Source organism: Dromaius novaehollandiae, chromosome 4 (assembly GCF_036370855.1).
Source record: "Dromaius novaehollandiae isolate bDroNov1 chromosome 4, bDroNov1.hap1, whole genome shotgun sequence".
In the NCBI taxonomy this organism is placed as follows: Eukaryota; Metazoa; Chordata; class Aves; order Casuariiformes; family Dromaiidae; genus Dromaius; species Dromaius novaehollandiae.
In genome coordinates, this window is record NC_088101.1 from 86,773,668 (window position 1) to 86,792,212 (window position 18,545).

Sequence of the window (18,545 nt, forward strand, 5' to 3'; positions counted from 1 at the left end):
CCCCTCTGTCCTCGGCTCTGATGTTTGTTAGGGTCACCTACGGCTCTAGCGAAGTTCCTCCCACTGAGGAAGAAGTAAAGGCCAGTTTTCGCTGTTGGTTTTTGGAAGGCAAAAAAACATGTTTTGAACGCCTGTAATAAGTGATCCTTGGGTGGAGGCGTGACTGTGTGTCCTCTCGTATGGGATGCACGTGACTAAGCAAGGTTCAAACTTGTCCTGTCCTTTTTCGCTTTATGGAAGAGCTTTGATTATTCTTAGTAGGTGTAGAGCTGAGTTTCTTTTCATTTTGTTTTCCAGGGCTGTACAGGACTCTGTTTGCCCGGTCAGCTCTCCTACAGTGATTAACTTAAAAACATTTTCCATCTTCTCTGTACAGCAATCAGCAGCTTTTGAGTTTGGACATTAAAGAACATAATTGCAGGATTGGAGTTGGCAAACTAAAATTCTGCATTGATTCTTGACTCAAAGTGATTGAGGAACACTTCCTGCTTCACCATCCCTCTGTTTTCTCAACATGATATTTTCTGAATGGCTCCGTATGTTTCTGTAACTAGCATGACTCAGTTTGGGGGCTGAGTGTTTGTAAAAATACTTCGGGTGATGTTAGTGCATATATGGTGCATATTAGATCTTCACACGTATCTGAGAAGTTTCAGGAGGGGCTTGGTATTAGGATTTTTGAGGGGGAGTGACCCTCAGAAGTGGAGCTGAGATGTGGACAATCCCAAAATGCGGTGGGACTTTGGAGTCCAGATTTCCTGTTCTTCATGTCCTGTAGAGAAGGGCTTTGACTGGTAGAGAGGTGGTGGTGGAAAGCCATGGTTGAGTGGAGCTAAGGAGGCCCAGAAATGAGAGCTCTCTTGTATTAGGTAGTATTGCAACCCGGAGCAAATCGCTGGGGAGAGGAGGTCCTGGTGCCGTTGCTCAGCTACCCACAGGTACCCTGATGTCCCTCAGGTCCAGACAAAGCAGAATTTTGGGCTTAGGACTTCAGGATAGCTCCGCAAATATTCGTGGGAGCAGGATGAGAGAAAGGATAGGTGCTTGGTCAAAAGTGTTGTCAGCAGGGCGATGCAGACTGTCGTCATTGCAAAACAGAGATGGGCAGTGGCATGTCAAAAGTATATGAAAGGTGGCCCTTTGCTTCTGGCTTCAGACTTGCCTGGAGGTTGTGGGGGGCCCGTGCATGAAGACATATCCCTTTGTCACATGAGTGCAGAATACTGCAATTGCGAGAGCACGTTTCTGGCCAGAAAAGAAGAATTTGACAGATGAAAAGCGTGTGCCCGTGTGTGCTCTCCGTTTGCAAGATTGCATTTCTTTTTGTTGCAATAGCAATGCTTTCGAAAGGGACTTTGCTGTGCACCATCTTGGCTCCCTTTTCTGCCGAGTAGCTTCCACTGTGGCTGTAACATTAGTCTTGCATTTTTATTTATTTAAGGTTTTTTTTTTTCCAGCTAACAATGACCTCAGCTGTTTGTTTAAGGAGTTCATAACCCCGCACAAGTTTTACAGCAACCAAAAGGAAATTTGCAAGAAGTCCTTTGGTTCAGGGTATCTGGCAGTGATCTGCTGGAGCTCTGCTTTATGTTCCTATCAAACAATAATAAAATAGAAAGCAAGGAGAAAGTAAACAGCTTGGTGTAAATAAAGACAAAGCCGCGTCGTTCTGCCCTCGCTCCAGCGCTGCCATTCAGCCGCAGGAAGCGGAGCGCAGACAGCCTGGCCCAGCTCCGCTCGCTCTCCCTCGCCGGCTGCCCACATGTGCAGGATAATGGTGCGGAAATAAGTGAATGAGGCAGCAAAACGGTGAAGGAAATGTGTGCACCTATGTGTAAACCCTGACGTCTAAGAAACCTTGAGAAAAAGAAATGCTTTGAATAGCAGGAAATTATGCAACGTGGTATTGTATAGTGCCAGCATATGCCTGAAGCTGCTTATGGATCTTGTCGTTCTCTTTTCGACCGAAGCTGGCCGGAAAAGGGATGCTCAGCTTCAAAGTAGAGTTGTGGTTCTGGGTTTGAAGCTGAGCTGTGTTTAGTTTAGTTTTGATGATAGCAAAGGGTGGTTTGCTGGACAAACACTTGAGGCTCTTGCTGCTCTTGGAAGGTTTTTGCTACCTATGGCCACGTTGGAATCGTCAAGGGTTAAGGGATCCTTCTGGCTTCAAGTCCAAATCGAAAGTCCGTGCCAAAATCTGAATGGCAATTCCACTGAGAGCGGCAATTTCGGTGTAAGATTGTTTCTCTGTCCTGACAAATCCTCCAAAATGACTCTTTCTGTATGAAATTTTGTCCTTTTTCTTTTTTCTTTTCTTTTGAAACATCTAGCTCAAACTGACTGGAACAGTTTTGTCCTGGTAAATTTGAAATTCCCAAGCAATTTTTTTTTTTTAAGAGCTGTTTTTCGTCATTTCAGAAGCAGTCGAGCTTGAGCACTAGCTACTGCGGGCAGAGGCAGCTTCTGCGCCCGTGCCGTGGGACCTGTCCTTAAAAAGAGCAGCACCTCTTGGTGCATCTTAGCCATCACCAGTACGCTCAACCCTCCTTTTGCAACCTTGCTGGGCACCTGTAAGCCTAAGGAGCATATCTGTCCGAAAGAGGACTTTTCTGCCCGGCTGTGTAAAGCAGCCTTTCCCACATCAGATAGCGCCCACTCAAACTGGGCTTTTCTTGCTTGCTTGGTTTCTTCTGCCCTTGATGGTCACCAGGTCGCAGCTTCCCTGCGACCCGAGCTGCATTGCGGTTTTAAAACCGTTTCCTTTGGACTGTCTTTAAACAGTGCCCTGCATTTCCACTGTGGCAGGCATCCCCACACATCGAAGCTGGGTTTATTTTGAGAGGTTTTGCTGCACAGGTGTCCAATTCACCGAGCCACAGGGAGATCGCTATAGCCCGTTATCGCCTCCTTCGCCTGTAAATTGCTTTATGATATGGTGATAACTCTGTGTACACATCATAAAATATCTCTCGCGCACGATTTATGCCTGCTATGTTACTGTAAAGGTGATTGCTCAGGAGCGATGACCAGATAGTCTCCTTTTACTCCCTGGTTAGTCTATTGCAGTTCTTGGCATCTGAAATCGGGCTTTGTTTATACCTTTCCGAGGCTTCGACAATAAGCGCGAGGCCATCCAGAGGTTAGTGTGACACCGGGTAAGGAAAGGCCTTTGCTTTGTTTTCAGATTCCTCCTGCGTTTTTTTTTTTTTTTAATGTGCAACAAATAGCCATAAATCCTGCCGTTCTTCTCCGGGCCCAGGGCAACGCTCTTTGCTGCGCTATTGCAGAGCGAGACGAGTAGGTGCAGCATCGGGATCAAACGCCTTAGCAGCACTCTCTGCTGCTTCAGCTGTGATTCCTCCCGATGCCAGTCCTCCTAGGTGCATTGGTTTGAGTTAAAGTGTGCTCTGGGAGCTTTGGGGCTCGATTAATTTTACGTCGTGTTATGGTTATCTTCAGGATCTTCAGTTTCCTAGGTATCTTCAGTAAGTTCTCGAGATGCCAAAAGCAAATCTTATGTTCCTTCTGTACGAGAACACTGTATTTTTTTTCTTTTTTTCCCTACATGTTAGCGTCCTGCAAACTTAAAGTTCCCAAATGATTTGCCTGCACCAAAAACGGAACACGTTAAAAGAAGCTCGATGTTTGCTCAAAATAAGAGGCTTTCTGTAGGAAAGAGTGAGACGTAGCAGGCGATGTTCTAGCACAGGCCTTGTGTGAGCCGGCATTGCAGATCGCCTCGGACGCCTCTTGGAAGCCCTGCTTTGGGGCAGGCCCAGAGGCTGCTCCCGGAGATAAAAAATGGGAATTAAAAATTGCTTGTTTGAGACCAAAATCTGGTTTGTCCTGCAGGTGCTAAGAGGAATGGAAGAAGCCTCCGAAGGGGAAGTTTTGCGGTGTCCATTCGGCTCCTTCGGTTTTGCAGTCGTCTCCCTCTCCGGGAGCTTGGTAGACTTTTTCTCCTGGTTTTGCGTTTGCCTTGCTGTGTTGATGTGTTGCACCGATGTTTCGGAAGGGGCACAAAAATCCCCCCCCCCCCCCAGACTGGAGGAGGTCTGCATGAGCAGGGTGAACGACTCTTTCGGAGCGTGGACGGAAAATAAAAGGCAAAACAACAGATTTTCATCGGGGCCTAGCAGAGAGGTGTCCATACTTTATCAGAATTTATTAGTCTCTAGAAGCCTAAGAAATACAGATTTTTCCTGAAGGAGGGCATTACCAAATTCACTGATTTTTAACCCTCTGCAAAGTTATTTTATTCCCGCGTTTGCTTTTAGCCACACGTTTCCTACTCTGGGGGTAGAAACCCCGCGGCCTGACGAGAAATGGTTTCTAACGAGCGGCCCAGGTTTTCCCGGGTAGTTCGGCAGGTGCCACCATGGGGCCTTGGCAGCGCGTCGGCTAGGCCCGAGGCCTCGGCCCCCTCCGGGCCTCGTCCCCCTCCGGGCCTCGGCCCCCGGCGCCTCCGGCAGCGGCCTGGGGTTTCGGGCCGGCCCGCGCGCGCGTCCCGGCGCGGGGTGCGGGTTCAGCGGGCGGTGAAGCCTGTCGGAGATAATCCCCGAGTTCACGCCGAGGTGACGGCAGCGGCCGCCGCGCGCAGCCGGGCCGGGGTGAGCGCGAGGTCGCCTGCTGGCGTTGGTTTTCTTTTTCTTTTTTTTTTTCCCTTTCCTTTTCCCCTTTTTAAGGCGTAAACAAAAGAAAAACGCAACTCGCGGGGCACTTGGCACCGCCGGGCTCGGGGAGGGCGCCCGCCACGTCCCGGCTCTCCTCGCTCCCGGCTTCTCCCCCGCTCCGGCCCCGGAGGAGGGCGGCAGGCGGGAACATTTCCCTTCGGACGGACGGGGCTTTTTCCCTCTTTTCCATGACGGAGGAGGCTTGTTTGGAGGACTGCTGCTCCCCCCCACACTCCCTTTTTACTAGTTTTTCTCTGTTTAGGGGAATCTCTCCTTTGGGAGTGGGCGATGAGTCGTTAACCCTTCTCCAGCCGCGCTGATGCATCCTGCTCCAAACGGAAATATCGGCGGTTTCCATGCTATTTCTGAGAGTTTTCCTCGGATCGGTCGATTTGGCAGCGCGGGTCAGGCAGGGCAAGCGAGATGCCAGCCGGGGGCTGACGTTCCCGGAGCGTTTTGCCTCGGCTTTCCAAGGCTTCTGATTTCCGCGGGATGCTCCTCTCGGTGCTCTTTCCCCTCTTTTCCAAGCCCCCCTTTCCCATCGCTCTGCTCCCTGGGCGGTAACAGCAGGCCGCCTCGCGCCCCGGAGCCCGCGACACGCCGGGAGCACCGGTGCTTCCGGAGGCGACGGCTTTGCTGGGGGAACGAATCCGGCTTTGTGCCGCCTCAATGGCAGCGGCGGGGGCTTTCAGCGGCGATCCCTCGAGAGCGCTTCTCCGTGACGCGCTCGGTCCTGCTGGCGACTGCCCAGCGTTGTCCCTTTGTCTCGTGGGATCTCGAGGGGAGAAATCCCGTCGTCTTCGCTGCGCGGCAAGCACCAGGCAAACTTGTCAACCAGCCTGAAGAGCCCGATGGGTATAAATAGTTATTTTTATGAGCGCAAATTGGCTGATAAACCCAGTATTGCAGCATTTACTTCCCTCCTTTTACCCATTCATAAAACCGCCGGTCTAGGCAGCTAGCGCGAGAACGGATGGATTTTTCTGAAACAGTGAAATCCCAGTGTTTTCGTACCAAGTATTTTTAGCGCCGTGGTGTTTTCTCAAGCGGCGTCGCGCAGTGCGTTGCGATGGCCCGCGGAGCTCGGGATTTCCCTAGAATTCAGTTCAGCCTTCCCTGCGGGCAGGACTCCAATCAGCGACGAAGGCCATGATCCTGCACCATCAAAGTCAACAAGAGCGTAGAGAAGCAGAGAACGAAGCTGCTCGGGACTTTCCAGGAGCCTGCGCGCCTGCCGCGGCGATGTGACACGTTAATCCGCCGCGTCCCCACCCTTGGGTGTTGTGCTGCTTTGCACCGCTTCGCTTGAACTCTGCCCGGCGTTTCATGGCTCTTTGGTGTGGTTTGGTAACACGGGGTCGTGGACCGGCAGGGAAACGCAACTCAGCAAAACCGCCTTTAACCCAATAGGGATTTTTTTGCCTTCGGTACGAAAGTGGCCTAAAATCAGAAATACAGCATCTGTCGGGTAAAACCGTAATGCATGTGTAAAATTTTAATTAGCCTCTCGGCATAAATATCTTCTAAAAAAAGTCAAACCATGCAATTACACCAGCACTTCAGAGTGAACGGAAAGCCAGAGATTTCCCTCCTAATAAATGACGAACATTCGCAGATGGAAAATCAGAAAACCGTCCTGCACACCCGGTGCAGACCAAAAGCTTTCTGGAGACCTTCCCCTGGAAATCCGATTTACGAAATACAAAACCCTATAAACAGGCAACAAGATGAATCCGAAAATAATCCAAACTGGACATGCTGGGGTGCAGCCCGGAGCCGGGGAGCTAGGAGGTTACGAAGGGTGCCACCACCCCAGTGCTCAACATGCATTCACTGCTGAGAGCAAAATCGTGGTTTCCAGTGAAATCAGTGACAAATCCACTCCTGCTTTCATCTAGACCATGGTTTTACCTTCTCGTCCGTTCGTGAGTAGACAAACAGCCGCAACATTGCAGTTCCTGGTGCCTTTTCTTCTTGGCAATCCTGTTGTCCAACCCCCCGTGTCCCCACCGGTTAGCATATTTCTTTCTCTTTCAGTATTACTTTCCCATGGGGCATAATTGAAACCTCCCCAAAATAAATTATTTTGAATGTACTTGTCTGCGGCTGCCGCTGCTGGAATCTCTTCAGGCTTTTGTGCTCTGCAGAAATCACCCGTCGGCAGGGGCTGCCCAGCCTGCGGTGGGTACGGTTGGTTTGCAGCTTAGCCATGGGCAACGTGATGGTTGGCCTTGGTTCAGCTTCAGGAGCTGCTTGTGCTCCTCGAGGTCCCCACGGGGACTGGACGGGCCTTGCCTGGTCCCATGGATGGTGGGTGGCTCCTGCCAGGGGCTGAGCTGCTCCCTTCACCTGCGGCTCCTCTTGCCGCTCTTCAGCCGCGTTGTCCGGTCACCAAAAGGAGTTGGTTAAAGGGAAAAAAACCAAGCTCGGGAGGCGTATGGGCTAATGGGGCGAGTGCCCGGGGGGCAGCGAAGCCCCCCGAGGGAGCCTGGCCGTACCCCTGCCCAAGCGGCCCCATCCACCCTGCTTTTCCGGGCAGCGACCTGACACCCTGCAACCACCCCGTGCTCGGAAAAGCCCGTGCGCCGCCCTTGGCACCGCCAGCACCCCGGGCCGGCTCTTGCCGACGCCTCTCTGTCTCCCGCTTTGAGACGCAGCGAGGCAACTAGAATACCTCCAGCTCAGTTTGATGCGAGAAATCCGGGATAATTGCATTTAAATTTGTTTAAACAGGTTAACGGATTTGCCAGCTAATGGGCTGTAACTGTCTCTACCTTTTCATCCTGCTGCGTGTGTGCGCGCGCTGCTCGTGTTTGTTTTGTTTTTTTCTTTTTTTTTTAATAGCAGTTATTACTTTTTTTGGAGGGGAGGTTCATTCCTAATTGCCCGTTTCCCGCCGGCCCGTCGCTGGCGGCTCTCCCGCTGCGCGGGTTTGTGTTGGCAGAGGGAGGCACTTGCCGAGCCGCCTCTCGTCGCTCTCTGAAAGTAAAAATCTCGGTGGATAAGAGGGCAGAGGACATTAGTCACTCAGATTCTGGGTTTCTACTACATTAAGGTCCTCGAGCTGACGCTTGCAGACCTTGAAATAAAGTACAAGTTAGCTCAGGGTGGGTTTTTTGTCCTTTCACCATCCAGTTACGGCGTATCTGTGAGGCCTCTGTGCCAGTTTGCCTCCGGTGACGGATATTTTATAAATACGGATAGTATATGTGTGAATTTGGCCTAGCAAAGTTGGGACGTTGAAAATAAAAGGGCTGAGGCACGGGGGAAACACAAATGCAAGCACAGAGGCGATGACGGCTCTTCTGACTTTCGCAGGGACGAAGTGCACGGCCCTTATGCAACCCTGTCCCTTCGGCAGGGATTTAAAAAACAAGAAGTTTGCTTGCCAGGGAAGGATTGGGTTTCCATTTCTGGCTAGGCTGCAGACTGCCCTTGCATCTTGGAGCAGCTTCATTTTCTGGACAGCTGCTGTTCGCTTTTAGTTTGGACGAGTTTTGCATCTCGCTGCAGCGGATGTTGCCCTGGGTGCAGGCTGGCGTTGGATCCATCCCTGCAACCTCCTGCTGAACGGGGAGAACTGCCTGTCCTCTCCCAGTTCGTCTCGGAGGCCGGATTTGTCCGTGATCCCAGAGCACTTGGTGCTTCTCAAGTGGCAGTTTCCTGATGATCAGAAGCGTTTGAGTGCAAGTCCCCGGTGCCCTGGCTGTGAATTCGTAGAGGGGCACTGCATCAGTGCAGAAGGGGAAAAAGACAAAGTTGGGAAGGGAGGACGATCCAGAGGAGGAGCCGCAGAGGCCGGTGTTGCATCAAGTCAGGGAATTTAGGAGTTTTTATTTCATGTATCACTGCTGCAATAACACTTGACCTCTGTGGCTCAGGCTTGTGGAAGGGGAGGGCAGGAGGGGTCCTTGGGGCTGAGAGCTAGGACGAGTCCTTTTTACGTAGGTTGGTTTTCACCGTGGAGAACATGGGCCTCCCTTTTCTGCCATCTCCTTTAACTCTCCGTCCCTTTTTCTTGTTCGTGAGGCTCCGTGCCATTTTGCATAGCGTAATTTTAGATGTTGCATAGTGTCCCGACACTGCTGGCAGTAGTACGAAGGTTTGAGCAGCTCCTTTGGCAAACAGGATTGTTGAAGGCAATACCTAGGCTGGGAGCGTGTAACACCCCAAAAACAACACCAAGGAAGAGTTGTGCCATGCAGCCACTTTCTGTTTCTCATCTTCAAGAACAGGATTACATCTTGTCTCTTGCTTTTGGCTTCAGAGTAATTCAAAGTCGACCCTTTAGTTTGTCTATGGGGATCATGGTTTCCTTGGCCAACCCGCTTGTCAAGTTTTCTAGCCTGGGCTTTGAGAGTTGTAGACCACCATGAAGAGCTTCAACTCTCTCGGGCTTCAGTTGCCTCTGGTTTGTCCCAGTGTCTTTTCTGATCAAGTCAGCTCCATGCCAGTCTTGTTGACTCAAAGACTGGTCAGATTTTTAGGTGCAGACTCAAACTGAGGGTGTCGTACGTCACCTCCTGGGTTCATCCAGCACCCACTGCGATCTTGGTGCAAGCGTGCAAATCGTGACGCTTGCTTTGATGTCGTTCCAGGAGCGCTGGCACAGCTCGCAAACTCTGTTTTGAATCAGTTCGGATTCGTATTACGCTATTTCTGGCTTGGCTGAAAGAATTTTATCCAGATTCAGCGCTGTTGTCTCATGTCAGAGGGAACACACTGTCTCGCATTGGATTTGATCTGGAGGAGAGACGCTTGCAGAGGCATTGTCATGTCCCGGTTGCCTTCGCCACAAGCATGCTGTTAAATCGTAGCCATCCTTTCCCTGTGCTTGATGGGAGGGCTGCAAAAACATGCTGTAAAATAATCTTTGCTTTGAAGAGCTGGAGGTCATGGTATGACAAGGGAAATGAAAAAGAAGTGTTTTGAGTGTTTTTTTACAGAGGTGGAACTGAGGTAAATGGAGAGAAAGCGACTTTTGGCCCTCCGAAGGGGAGGTTGTGGCAGGGCAGGGAACTGGTCCCCAGTCCAGTTCTTCCATCCCAGCATCGTCTTCCCCCCGTGGCCATTTGAGCAAGACAGCTCGCGTTCCCAAGGACACCGGCGCTGTGTTTTCGCACTCCACCCTTTGCATTTTTGTCCTGGATGTGCTGTTCCCTCGCAGTGGAGATGATGTGAACAGGCGCACACAGTCGGTTTCCGCTTGTTTGCGGAGACGCGGTGGAGGCGGCATCGGTGTGCGTCAGGGGCGCGCGAGGAGGTTCCCTGGGCAGCTGTGCTGCTTGTGGTTTTCAGTATATGGGTGCATAAAAACACAATCTCTTTCAGAACTTTCCTTCAGAAGGCACGCTCAAACCTTTCTCCATTTCTTCATTTTTAAAAATACACACATGAACATATCTACCTGCCCCATCCGTGTTTTTTGCCGAAAGTATGATTTTCTCGCCCCCGGGACCCTGTTTCTTGCAAGCTGCAAGTTTGCCGTCCTGCTCTTTGCGCACAGCACGTCTGCAGCTTTCTGAGTTTATTGCACTTTAATATCATCACAGTAAAAGCTCTTTCTTTTTTTTCCTCCTTTTCCTTTCCCCCCAGTGCGCGCGCTGTCGAGTTTGATTTATAGCCTTGAAAAGGAGACTCTTTAGTTTGAAGAATTAATGGTATTTGCATATTTTATTTTGGAATCTCCCCCGGAAGGCCTGCGCGAGCCCTCGGAGGAGCTGGGCTGCCGGGGGCCTGCGCGCAGAACTTCTCCCCCCTCCCTTCTTTTTTTCCTTTCAGATTTAGCTGCAGAGGTGAAAAGTTTAAACAGTAAAAGCAATAAAACCACATTTATGTGACAGATAAATCGTTTCGAGACGGCTCGCCCTGAGCTGTCGGGCTCCCTCCTGCAAGCCGTCGTCCCCGGAGGAAGACCCAGCGCTGCCGCGTCCGCTGCCCGGCGAAGCCGTGCCGCCGGCACGCACCGGCGATGCCTCCACGGTGCTGTGCGAGGAAGTCCGAGCCCGGAGGTGCCGGCCCGGCCGGCCCTGGGGACCCTCGGGCCTGCCTAGCTGGCCAGATGGATGTGGGTAAACAGTTGTAAAATACACAGACTATCCATCACTGTCACGAGCTGCTCCCGGGAGCCTTGCTCGCCAAGCGCGCTGGGAAGGTCCCGCCTAGCTCAGGGTGGGGATGCATCTGGGACAGGTCGTCTTCGTCGGGTTTCTTGGAAACGTGCTCACCTTGTTTTGCTCTGGGGCTTCATCTCAGCTTGCTGTGAGCTGCTACGGGTCCCTCCAGTGTCTGGACGTGCCCGTTATACGGGAATACGTTGTGCTCCGTTGTTCACAGCTTGCAGCGGCCCGCTGGCCCTGCCGCGTCCCGGCGGGTTGGACACCAGGCCACGAGAGTTTCGAGCCTGCCGCGCCGGGTGGGAAGAGCACGGGAAACCACCTTTCCGCTGTCTCTTTAAGGGCCCTCAAGCACTTCCCTTTGGAAAAACTCCTGCAGATGATGTGCGGCTCCGGCGCGAAGTTAACGCAAGGGGCCCCAGCGCGGACCTCCTGCGCGAAGCCGCGGAGAAGGGCGAGACGGAAAAGCCCTCCGAGGTCCCGTCTAATCCGTCCCCCCTGCCAGGGCGGGCGATTGTTCCCCGCCGCTCGCTTTCTTCGCTGTGACCTACATAGTCAAAAAGAATCGTGTTGCACATTTTTGTTTGGGACCTCGAGGTCTTCAAGGAGCCAAATCCCCGGCTTTGTGGGGCGGGCCGTGTTGTTAAACAGGGCTCGCGCCTCCGGGAGCACCATGGAGACGCCGCCACAATGAGCTCTCTATGGGCCGCGCGTTGCTGCGGGCCGGGCGCTGCTGGACCAAATAGCCGAGCCGCTCTTCGCGGGGGCTCGGCAGCGGGCGCCTGGCTCTCGGGACGGGGGGAATGAAGACGTACATGCACTTGGCAGTCGGGCCTGCGATAGAGCGGTCACAGGAGCTCTCACCGACAGCAGGCTGAAGGATGGCAGGGAAATGCAGCCGCTCTTAATTAACTTGTTTTATAGGGCTTGGATTAGCGCTGCGCCTTTCTTAACATCTCCTAGTTCCTCTGCTACATCCTTACGGTTGAAAAAACCTGGCTAGGTGAAGAGGGAAGTCCGCTTAGGGAGAAGCAAGGTTAGTGGGAGAAAGATTTTGGGAGCTATTAATTTATCATTGCTGCCTTGGAAAGTAGTAATGAGGGCAAGACGGCGAAACCCTGTGTGTAGGATGGTGCACGGCTTCAAAGCTCTTGGTCCAAGGCGCCAGTAATGTTCTGCAGAGATGTGACACCCCGGCTTGGGTATTTAAGCCTTGCAAAAGCAATCTGTTTTGTTTTTTGGTTTTTGTTTTTTTTTTTTTTTACCTTGCTGCCTTTCTCAGACACCTTATAAGGAGTCCAAGGATGCCAGGGGTTGGTGGACCACCAAAACTTGCTCCGTCCAGTTCACTATCCTGAAAAAATTAGAAGCCGCAAGGGAAGGGAAGGGGATCGGACTGGGAAAACTCAAGCTTTGGCGGGGTGGACAATATTGCTGGCGAGCTGGATGACAAAAGCCAGCCAAGTTATGCTTACAGAAAACGGCAGCATGAATGTCAAGTAGGCGAGATTGGATGTCACGTATTTGTTGAGCGTGGTCTGTGTGGCCAAGGTGGGAGAGAGTGGAGGAAGCGCAGGTGTCCAGGGCAGTTGCTCTGGGAAAGGAGGGAGCTTGAAGGAGCTTCCAGGATCCCAGGTTGGAGGGAAGCATTGGGGGAAACTGGGATTAATTTGCTTATTCCTTGCCCAAGGTCAAGGCCAGCCCAGGGGCTGCTGCTGGAAAGGCCGCGGGGTACGTGGGAGCCTTGGGCGCGGTGAGAGCACACGTATGGTGCACACGGGTGGTTTGCTTTGTAGACCTGAAGGGCTTCAGATAAGAAATTGCCACCTGCGATGTTGGGGCTCTGCGGCAGAGATTGTCACGGGCGTCTGAGTAAACCTGCCTTTGCCTCCTGGAGCTGCCAGGGGACTTCAGTGGTTTCTCTAACGAACGGCTGGAAACCACCTGAGACTCCCAGGCTCCTTCTGTAGCTGCATTAACCTAAGATAAACCACTGCACTCCTGGATGTCTCTCATACCTCCCCCAGGGAGCTCTGCTCATTAGAGACACTTACAGAGCACTTTGGAGATGTTAGGAAATCTCAACGAGTACGACGAGAAATCCTTGTGGCCCAGCTAAAGTGAAGCGGATGGTAACTTGGGGACAGAAGAAACTGTGACTTTAACCACAAAAGTGCCTCCTACTGTAGTTTGAAGCATCAGGACACTGCGGTTCTTCTGCGGCTCTGCCACTGACCTCCTCCCGGTGTTTGGTTTCTCACTTGCACACGTAGCACCTCCGTTTCTCCCCTAAAATAGAGACAACTTGCGGAAGGAGCGTGATATGGCTGAATTAGCTAAAACCGTAAAACATTTTGAATGTTTTTTCTGCTTAATGGCACCTGTCCAGGTTTTTTGCCAAGTTTTAGGTAAACCTGCTCTCTAGCCAACGTTTAAAAATCTCTTTTTGTTTGTTTTTCTGTTTGTGCTGCAGCTCTTAGATCTGTTTATCCAGTGGGACTGGTCGACGTACTTGGCTGACTACGGGCAACCCACGTGCAAGTACCTTCGCGTGAACCCCACGACAGCCCTCGTCCTGCTGGAAAAGTGAGTGCAGGTCCAGACCATCTCTGGACAGTTTTCAGCTCTGTTTCGCTTTAAGCAAGTGTGTCTCAGCCGTGCTTTTCATCACGCGCGCTGCCTGGACGGAGCAGCCGCAGGGAGCAGGGCTGCTGGGGAGCCTGCCTCCAAAGGTTTCACCCCTGCATCTTCAGTGGAAGATCTAATAGGAAATCCCTTTTTATCATACCAAGCTGAATTCCAGTATTTATATCAAGACCTGTTGAATTGGCCAAGGGTCGCTCTTTCTGCTTCACTTTTAAGCAGGATTTCCCTTGTTTCGCAATAGTCTTCCACTGTACAGAGGCGTATCTGAAGCAAGCCCCCCAAAATCATTTCAAAAGTGGTAGCCTGCAGCTCTCCTCTGTGGTGCCATGTAGAAGATTGCAGGCTAAAAGCCCAGCTATGGGACAGTTTGCTGTTAGAAAGGACAGGATCTGTGCTGTCAGGTAAGCGCAAGTCTGAGCCTCTTTGAAGTCTGGACTTGCCCAGGTAGTTTATATGCAAGCAAATGCTTTGCACAGCTTCAGCCTGAGGAGCAGAGCCTGAGGAGCAGAGCCTGAGCGCTGGCCCGTGGCATCAGGACACTTCAGGTGAGCTCTGCTTGTGTCCTCTGTGGGGATTGCGAGATCAACATAGCAAGGAGCCTTTGAGCCATGGTCGTAGCCAGTCTTGCAAGCCAACAGCATGAACAGAGAGTTCATGAGTTAGGAAGGGCATGCACTGAGCACATGCTCTGGAGCACCTCGCAGTAGCCTAAACTCCAGAGGCCTTGGTCCAGCAGCCAAAGTAGCATTTCTGGCTTCTTTTTAAAAGCTGTAGACAGGTGTTGGCCAGCACCATCAAGAAAGCACTGAGGGAATTAATTCATCAGATGTGCTTCACCTGTGTGTGCTCCTCTGCAGAGCAGTAGTGCCAGCTCTGCCCTACACTCCTCATCCCCTTAGAAAATCCCCGCCCAAATGGTGGGTTCACATATGAGGCCAGCGCATTTGCTTCAGTCCCTAAGAGCGGGATTCACTTCACTCATTGCTTCTCCAGCATGTAGTTGCAACTGGAGGGACACTCATCCTGCCTGTGGTAGGAGGTGGCTCAGGTGACACTTTCTCTGGTAGACCTCCACGCTCTCACTGGGAGGAACAGCCCTACTCCTGTCCCTCTGCTTGCAACAGACCTCTCAGCTGTGCAGCTGTGAGCGAGTCACCAGCCGATATGACAGCAAAGTGACCTGCCAAAAATAATAATTAATAATTTTCCAAGCAGCTCATGCTGTGGCCACTCCATTGCTAAGTCTTGCATGGAGCAAGGTAGGATAAGCATGGAGTCCTTTTTTGGCCATAGTTTCCAGTTAGATTTGTTTAGGTTTAACATGAAAGCAAATCCCTAGGATGAATTTGAGTTGCTTTTTTGCTGTTGGAGTAGGTATCTCTTTTTTTAGGGTATGAGAATACCTGATTTCACATCAGTTCATGGCATATAAATGCTGTCAGTATGGTACACAGGGACTGAACTGATCTACCTGGTGCTTGGAAAGCACTTTTGTACATTATGGCATTATTTGTATGTGTGCGTTGTATAATATTATACCTGTACGTGCTAAGTATTATTTGCAACCTGACATCCATGATCTAAAAGCCTGCCGCATATTCAGGCTTTGGTAAAATGGTGAGCAGCTGAGAGCTCGGACACCCAGCAGTCAGAAGAGCTGGGAACTTGGAAGCAGGCAGCAGCTGGGACTGGTAGCAGCTAGTTGGGAAGACTGGGGGGAGCAAGAAGGCAGCTCCCCGTGCCCGGCACGGAGCTCCGATTCCCCGTTTTTTGCCCTTTTCCCCAGGTAGTGCTTGAACGTGGACCATCCATGTTCTGTGGTGTTATTAAAAGAAAAGCCACAAACCCCAGCTCCTCTTGCCAGCGTTCTTGTTTTAGGGAAAGTCTCGCGAATCCGGTTTGCTTTCCAGAGACAGCCCCAGCGTAGCCACTCGTTTGGCATTAGGGGCGTGCTCGTGCCAGCTCGTTTCCGTCCCCGATCGGGCTTCAGACACATTGGGGATTCTCTGTATAGCCCAAGGCCGGCTCCATCTCACCCTTTTTGGTTGCCAAAGGGTCTGGTCACCCGGGGACACCTGAGACCCTGCGCTGGACCGGGCATTAACTCTAGGCACGTGAGCTCCTCTCCAAACGTGGAGAGCAGATCCCCAACCCTATCTGTACGTAACTAGCTTTGCCAACAGGACGACATGAAATTCTGATCCACTGGTTCGTTTTTTAACTTGTTTTCATGATTATCTCTTTTCCTAATCACACATCTCTCATAGGATATCACGAGTGTAAGTATGCTGCTTGCTTGGGCTTTTACCTTCACCTTGCAATGACTTTATTGTTTGATTTAAATGGAGCACTAAATGATCTAAATGCAAGCTGTCTTTGAAACGGTTCCCGCCGGTAACTTTATCGTCTCAAATGCACTACTTACAACTAAAAGAGGAGCTTTTACTGTGTTGCTTTTTTTCTTATAGATTAATTTAAACAAAGCTTGACTCCATTTGAGGCGGTGTCTGTTGACAGGGGTGGGGACAGCATTGAGCTTTCCCACTCCCTTCTGCTTTTAATTCTTAAGCTAGTACATAGGGACGACAGTACAAAAGTGGATCTAGTTGTCCTAGGGCTCTGCAGGCACAAGCTTTAAGAAGTGGAAGTGTTGAACCTCCAAAGAACTTCTTAGCTGCTCAGAAACACTGCCTCTCTGTTTTAAAGCTGATATTCTTGGCGTCCTGATCCAAAGCCCTGTCTGTGACAGTGCCATCCAGCTACTGAAAGATCAGGCGCTCCCTGTAGCCAAATGTTGGAAAAGAAACGGGCTCGAGTTCAGGGATCGGGACCAAAACAGGCCTTCTGGCCGTGACGGCAGCTCTACAGATGGAGGCCGTGGTCCCAGACCGAGCCTGCGGGGCCGACTTGTGCCCTTCCCACCCAGGGCTAGTCCTCAGTTGTGCCGGGATTTTGGAAGAGTATTTTTTCATCCAGCTTGGGTCCATGACACTGGTGCCCAGGTGACCCTCCCAAACGTCCGTAGTAGCACAACTGAGGAGGCCGGGAGCAGCTTGTGCCAACGCTGTCACCAAGAGAAACGCCTTTTGAACCACCAACTTGAGGGTACGTCTACCCGCTGGCTTGCAGGCACGCACAGACTTGCTCCGCTTGCACTCCAAGCCTTCGAGGAGATACCCAACAACGTGAGCCCTGAACAAATATGCCTTTCTGCCGTCTGGCTTCCTGCCTGCAGAGTTAATGCAGACGTTGCTTGATGGCCTGACGGCCAGATCTCCTATTTTGAAGGGTTAGTTGACTCTTCAGTTTTGTAAAACTTTCCTTCATAGCTGGTACAGTCCTTATAAGCCTGTATCTGTGTATCTAATGTTTGCCTGTAGATGTGCAATTCCTTTTGCACACAGTGAGGTTAATAAGATCGAGTAGCTCAGGGGGCCTGAAGATTAGCAATTGGACATCAGACCCCAGGAAAGATGCCTGGCCGCCTGCGGCCGGTAACGCAGGTCCCAGCAGCAATTAAACTTTGCAGGGGAATCTGTCCAAAGGAAGGCACAGGTTTTAAAAGAATCATCGTGACCCCAAATGTCCCTTAACCAGCATTTGTTTACCATGGCAAAGTCAAGTCACAAAATATGATCTTACTGCATCATCCGCCGTGCATGTCAGCCAGCAATCCCGCTATGCTTTTCCACGGCTCCTGGAAGCAGAGCTAATTGCCTATGCGCTGGACGCCTAAGCTAGCAGCCCTGCCTTTGACACCGAGCGGGTTGCGCTGGCCCGGTGTCTGCCTGCAGAGCTTTGATGGCCGCGGGGCTGGAGCCCGCGGCGTCTCCTCGAACGGTAATCGGAGCTGAAGGCTCGGCCTCTTCCAGGGCTCGCGTCCGGTTTCTGCCTGCCGTTCGCCTGCACGTCCCTGCGCTCCCGGGACGCTGCTGCGGCGGCCTGGGCTCTGCCGCAGTGGGGTCCTCGGCACGGGCCATACGCCTGGGCTTCTTCTGCAGGTGGCTTCACTAGGCGAGGAAATCCAGCCCTTAGTACCTGCAAATTCCCAGGGGATTGATGGTCTGAGGTACCGGGAACTTCACTCCCTCCCAGATACTGGGAAAGTTGGGAGCTAGCTCCAACTTTTGCAGGTCCACCCGCCTGTGTTAGCTATCACAGTCAGGTTATTGGCAGCACAAATGGATGCTCTGACTTTAACGTTTCATCATCCTGATCCATAGTTTTATCCATGCAACTCCTTTATAATTCAGCAGAAAGCACAAAGGTGATATTTCCTTGCACGCAACCCTGTTTTCTTAAAAAATAATGTTTCACGGGAATAAATCTGCTCCTCACCTGCAGCCTTAAACAGCTCCCTTGAGATCAGGCACAAAGGGCTGTAAGGAAGAAAGCTGCGCAGGAGGAGAGGGAGCAAAAGTCTTAGGGCCGAGAGGTTTTGCTGTAACCCCACGTATTACCTGTGGGTGTTACATGTGCAAAAAAATCAGTACTTTTGGCCATTGGGTGTTGCTATAGCTGGCAGCACTGCAAGGGATGTGGCACTGGGCTGAGGATCTGAAGATAGGGGTTGACTTTGAGCGAGTCCGATGTCCCTGCCTAGCCTGGGAAGCAGCAACAGTGCTTCCCACCTTCCCCGCAAAATGTTTTGAGTGCCACTGGAGCTGCATAACTGCGTGAAGAATAGATGTTACGCTTACGTGACGACAATTAGTTTTGAAACTCGTGAAGCTGCACCACCTATAATCTGTGTGCCTTGCAAACCTCGCTTCCCGTCGGTGTCCGTGCTGCCCGGCTCTCGCAGTGGAGCCACTGGCAACCTGCTTGGGCTTAAAAAGAAAAAAAAGAAAGAGAAATTACTTATTCAGCTGAATAAAATTGCTCCAAGCTATCTTGTTACTACTGGGAAAGCAGCTCCATTGTAATCCTGTGCCTTTGGGCACTTATAACTTTAGCAAATTACCCTTTGGGATAAAGTTGTTAGCCTTGTTTTCAGTTCCAACCTAGATGTTTTTTGGAACATTTCAGATTCCCTTTGGCTCTTTTTAGGAAGATTGAAGCATGAAAAAACTTGGGTTTTTTTTAATCTGTTAAGTAAGTTTCAAGAGGT

The 18,545-nt window shown here is 51.3% G+C and overlaps 1 protein-coding gene across 6 annotated transcripts in view; it reads left to right on the plus strand.

Annotated features, from left to right (window-relative positions):
• Positions 1-18,545, plus strand: part of EXOC6B (exocyst complex component 6B) — a 291,383-nt gene that overhangs the window by 266,244 nt on the left and 6,594 nt on the right. For all 6 annotated transcript variants that reach the window (XM_064511671.1, XM_064511672.1, XM_064511674.1 and 3 more), the window contains one exon: positions 13,263-13,375. In XM_064511671.1, coding sequence (XP_064367741.1) covers positions 13,263-13,375 — 113 coding nt within the window. The remainder of the gene's footprint in view (positions 1-13,262; positions 13,376-18,545) is intronic.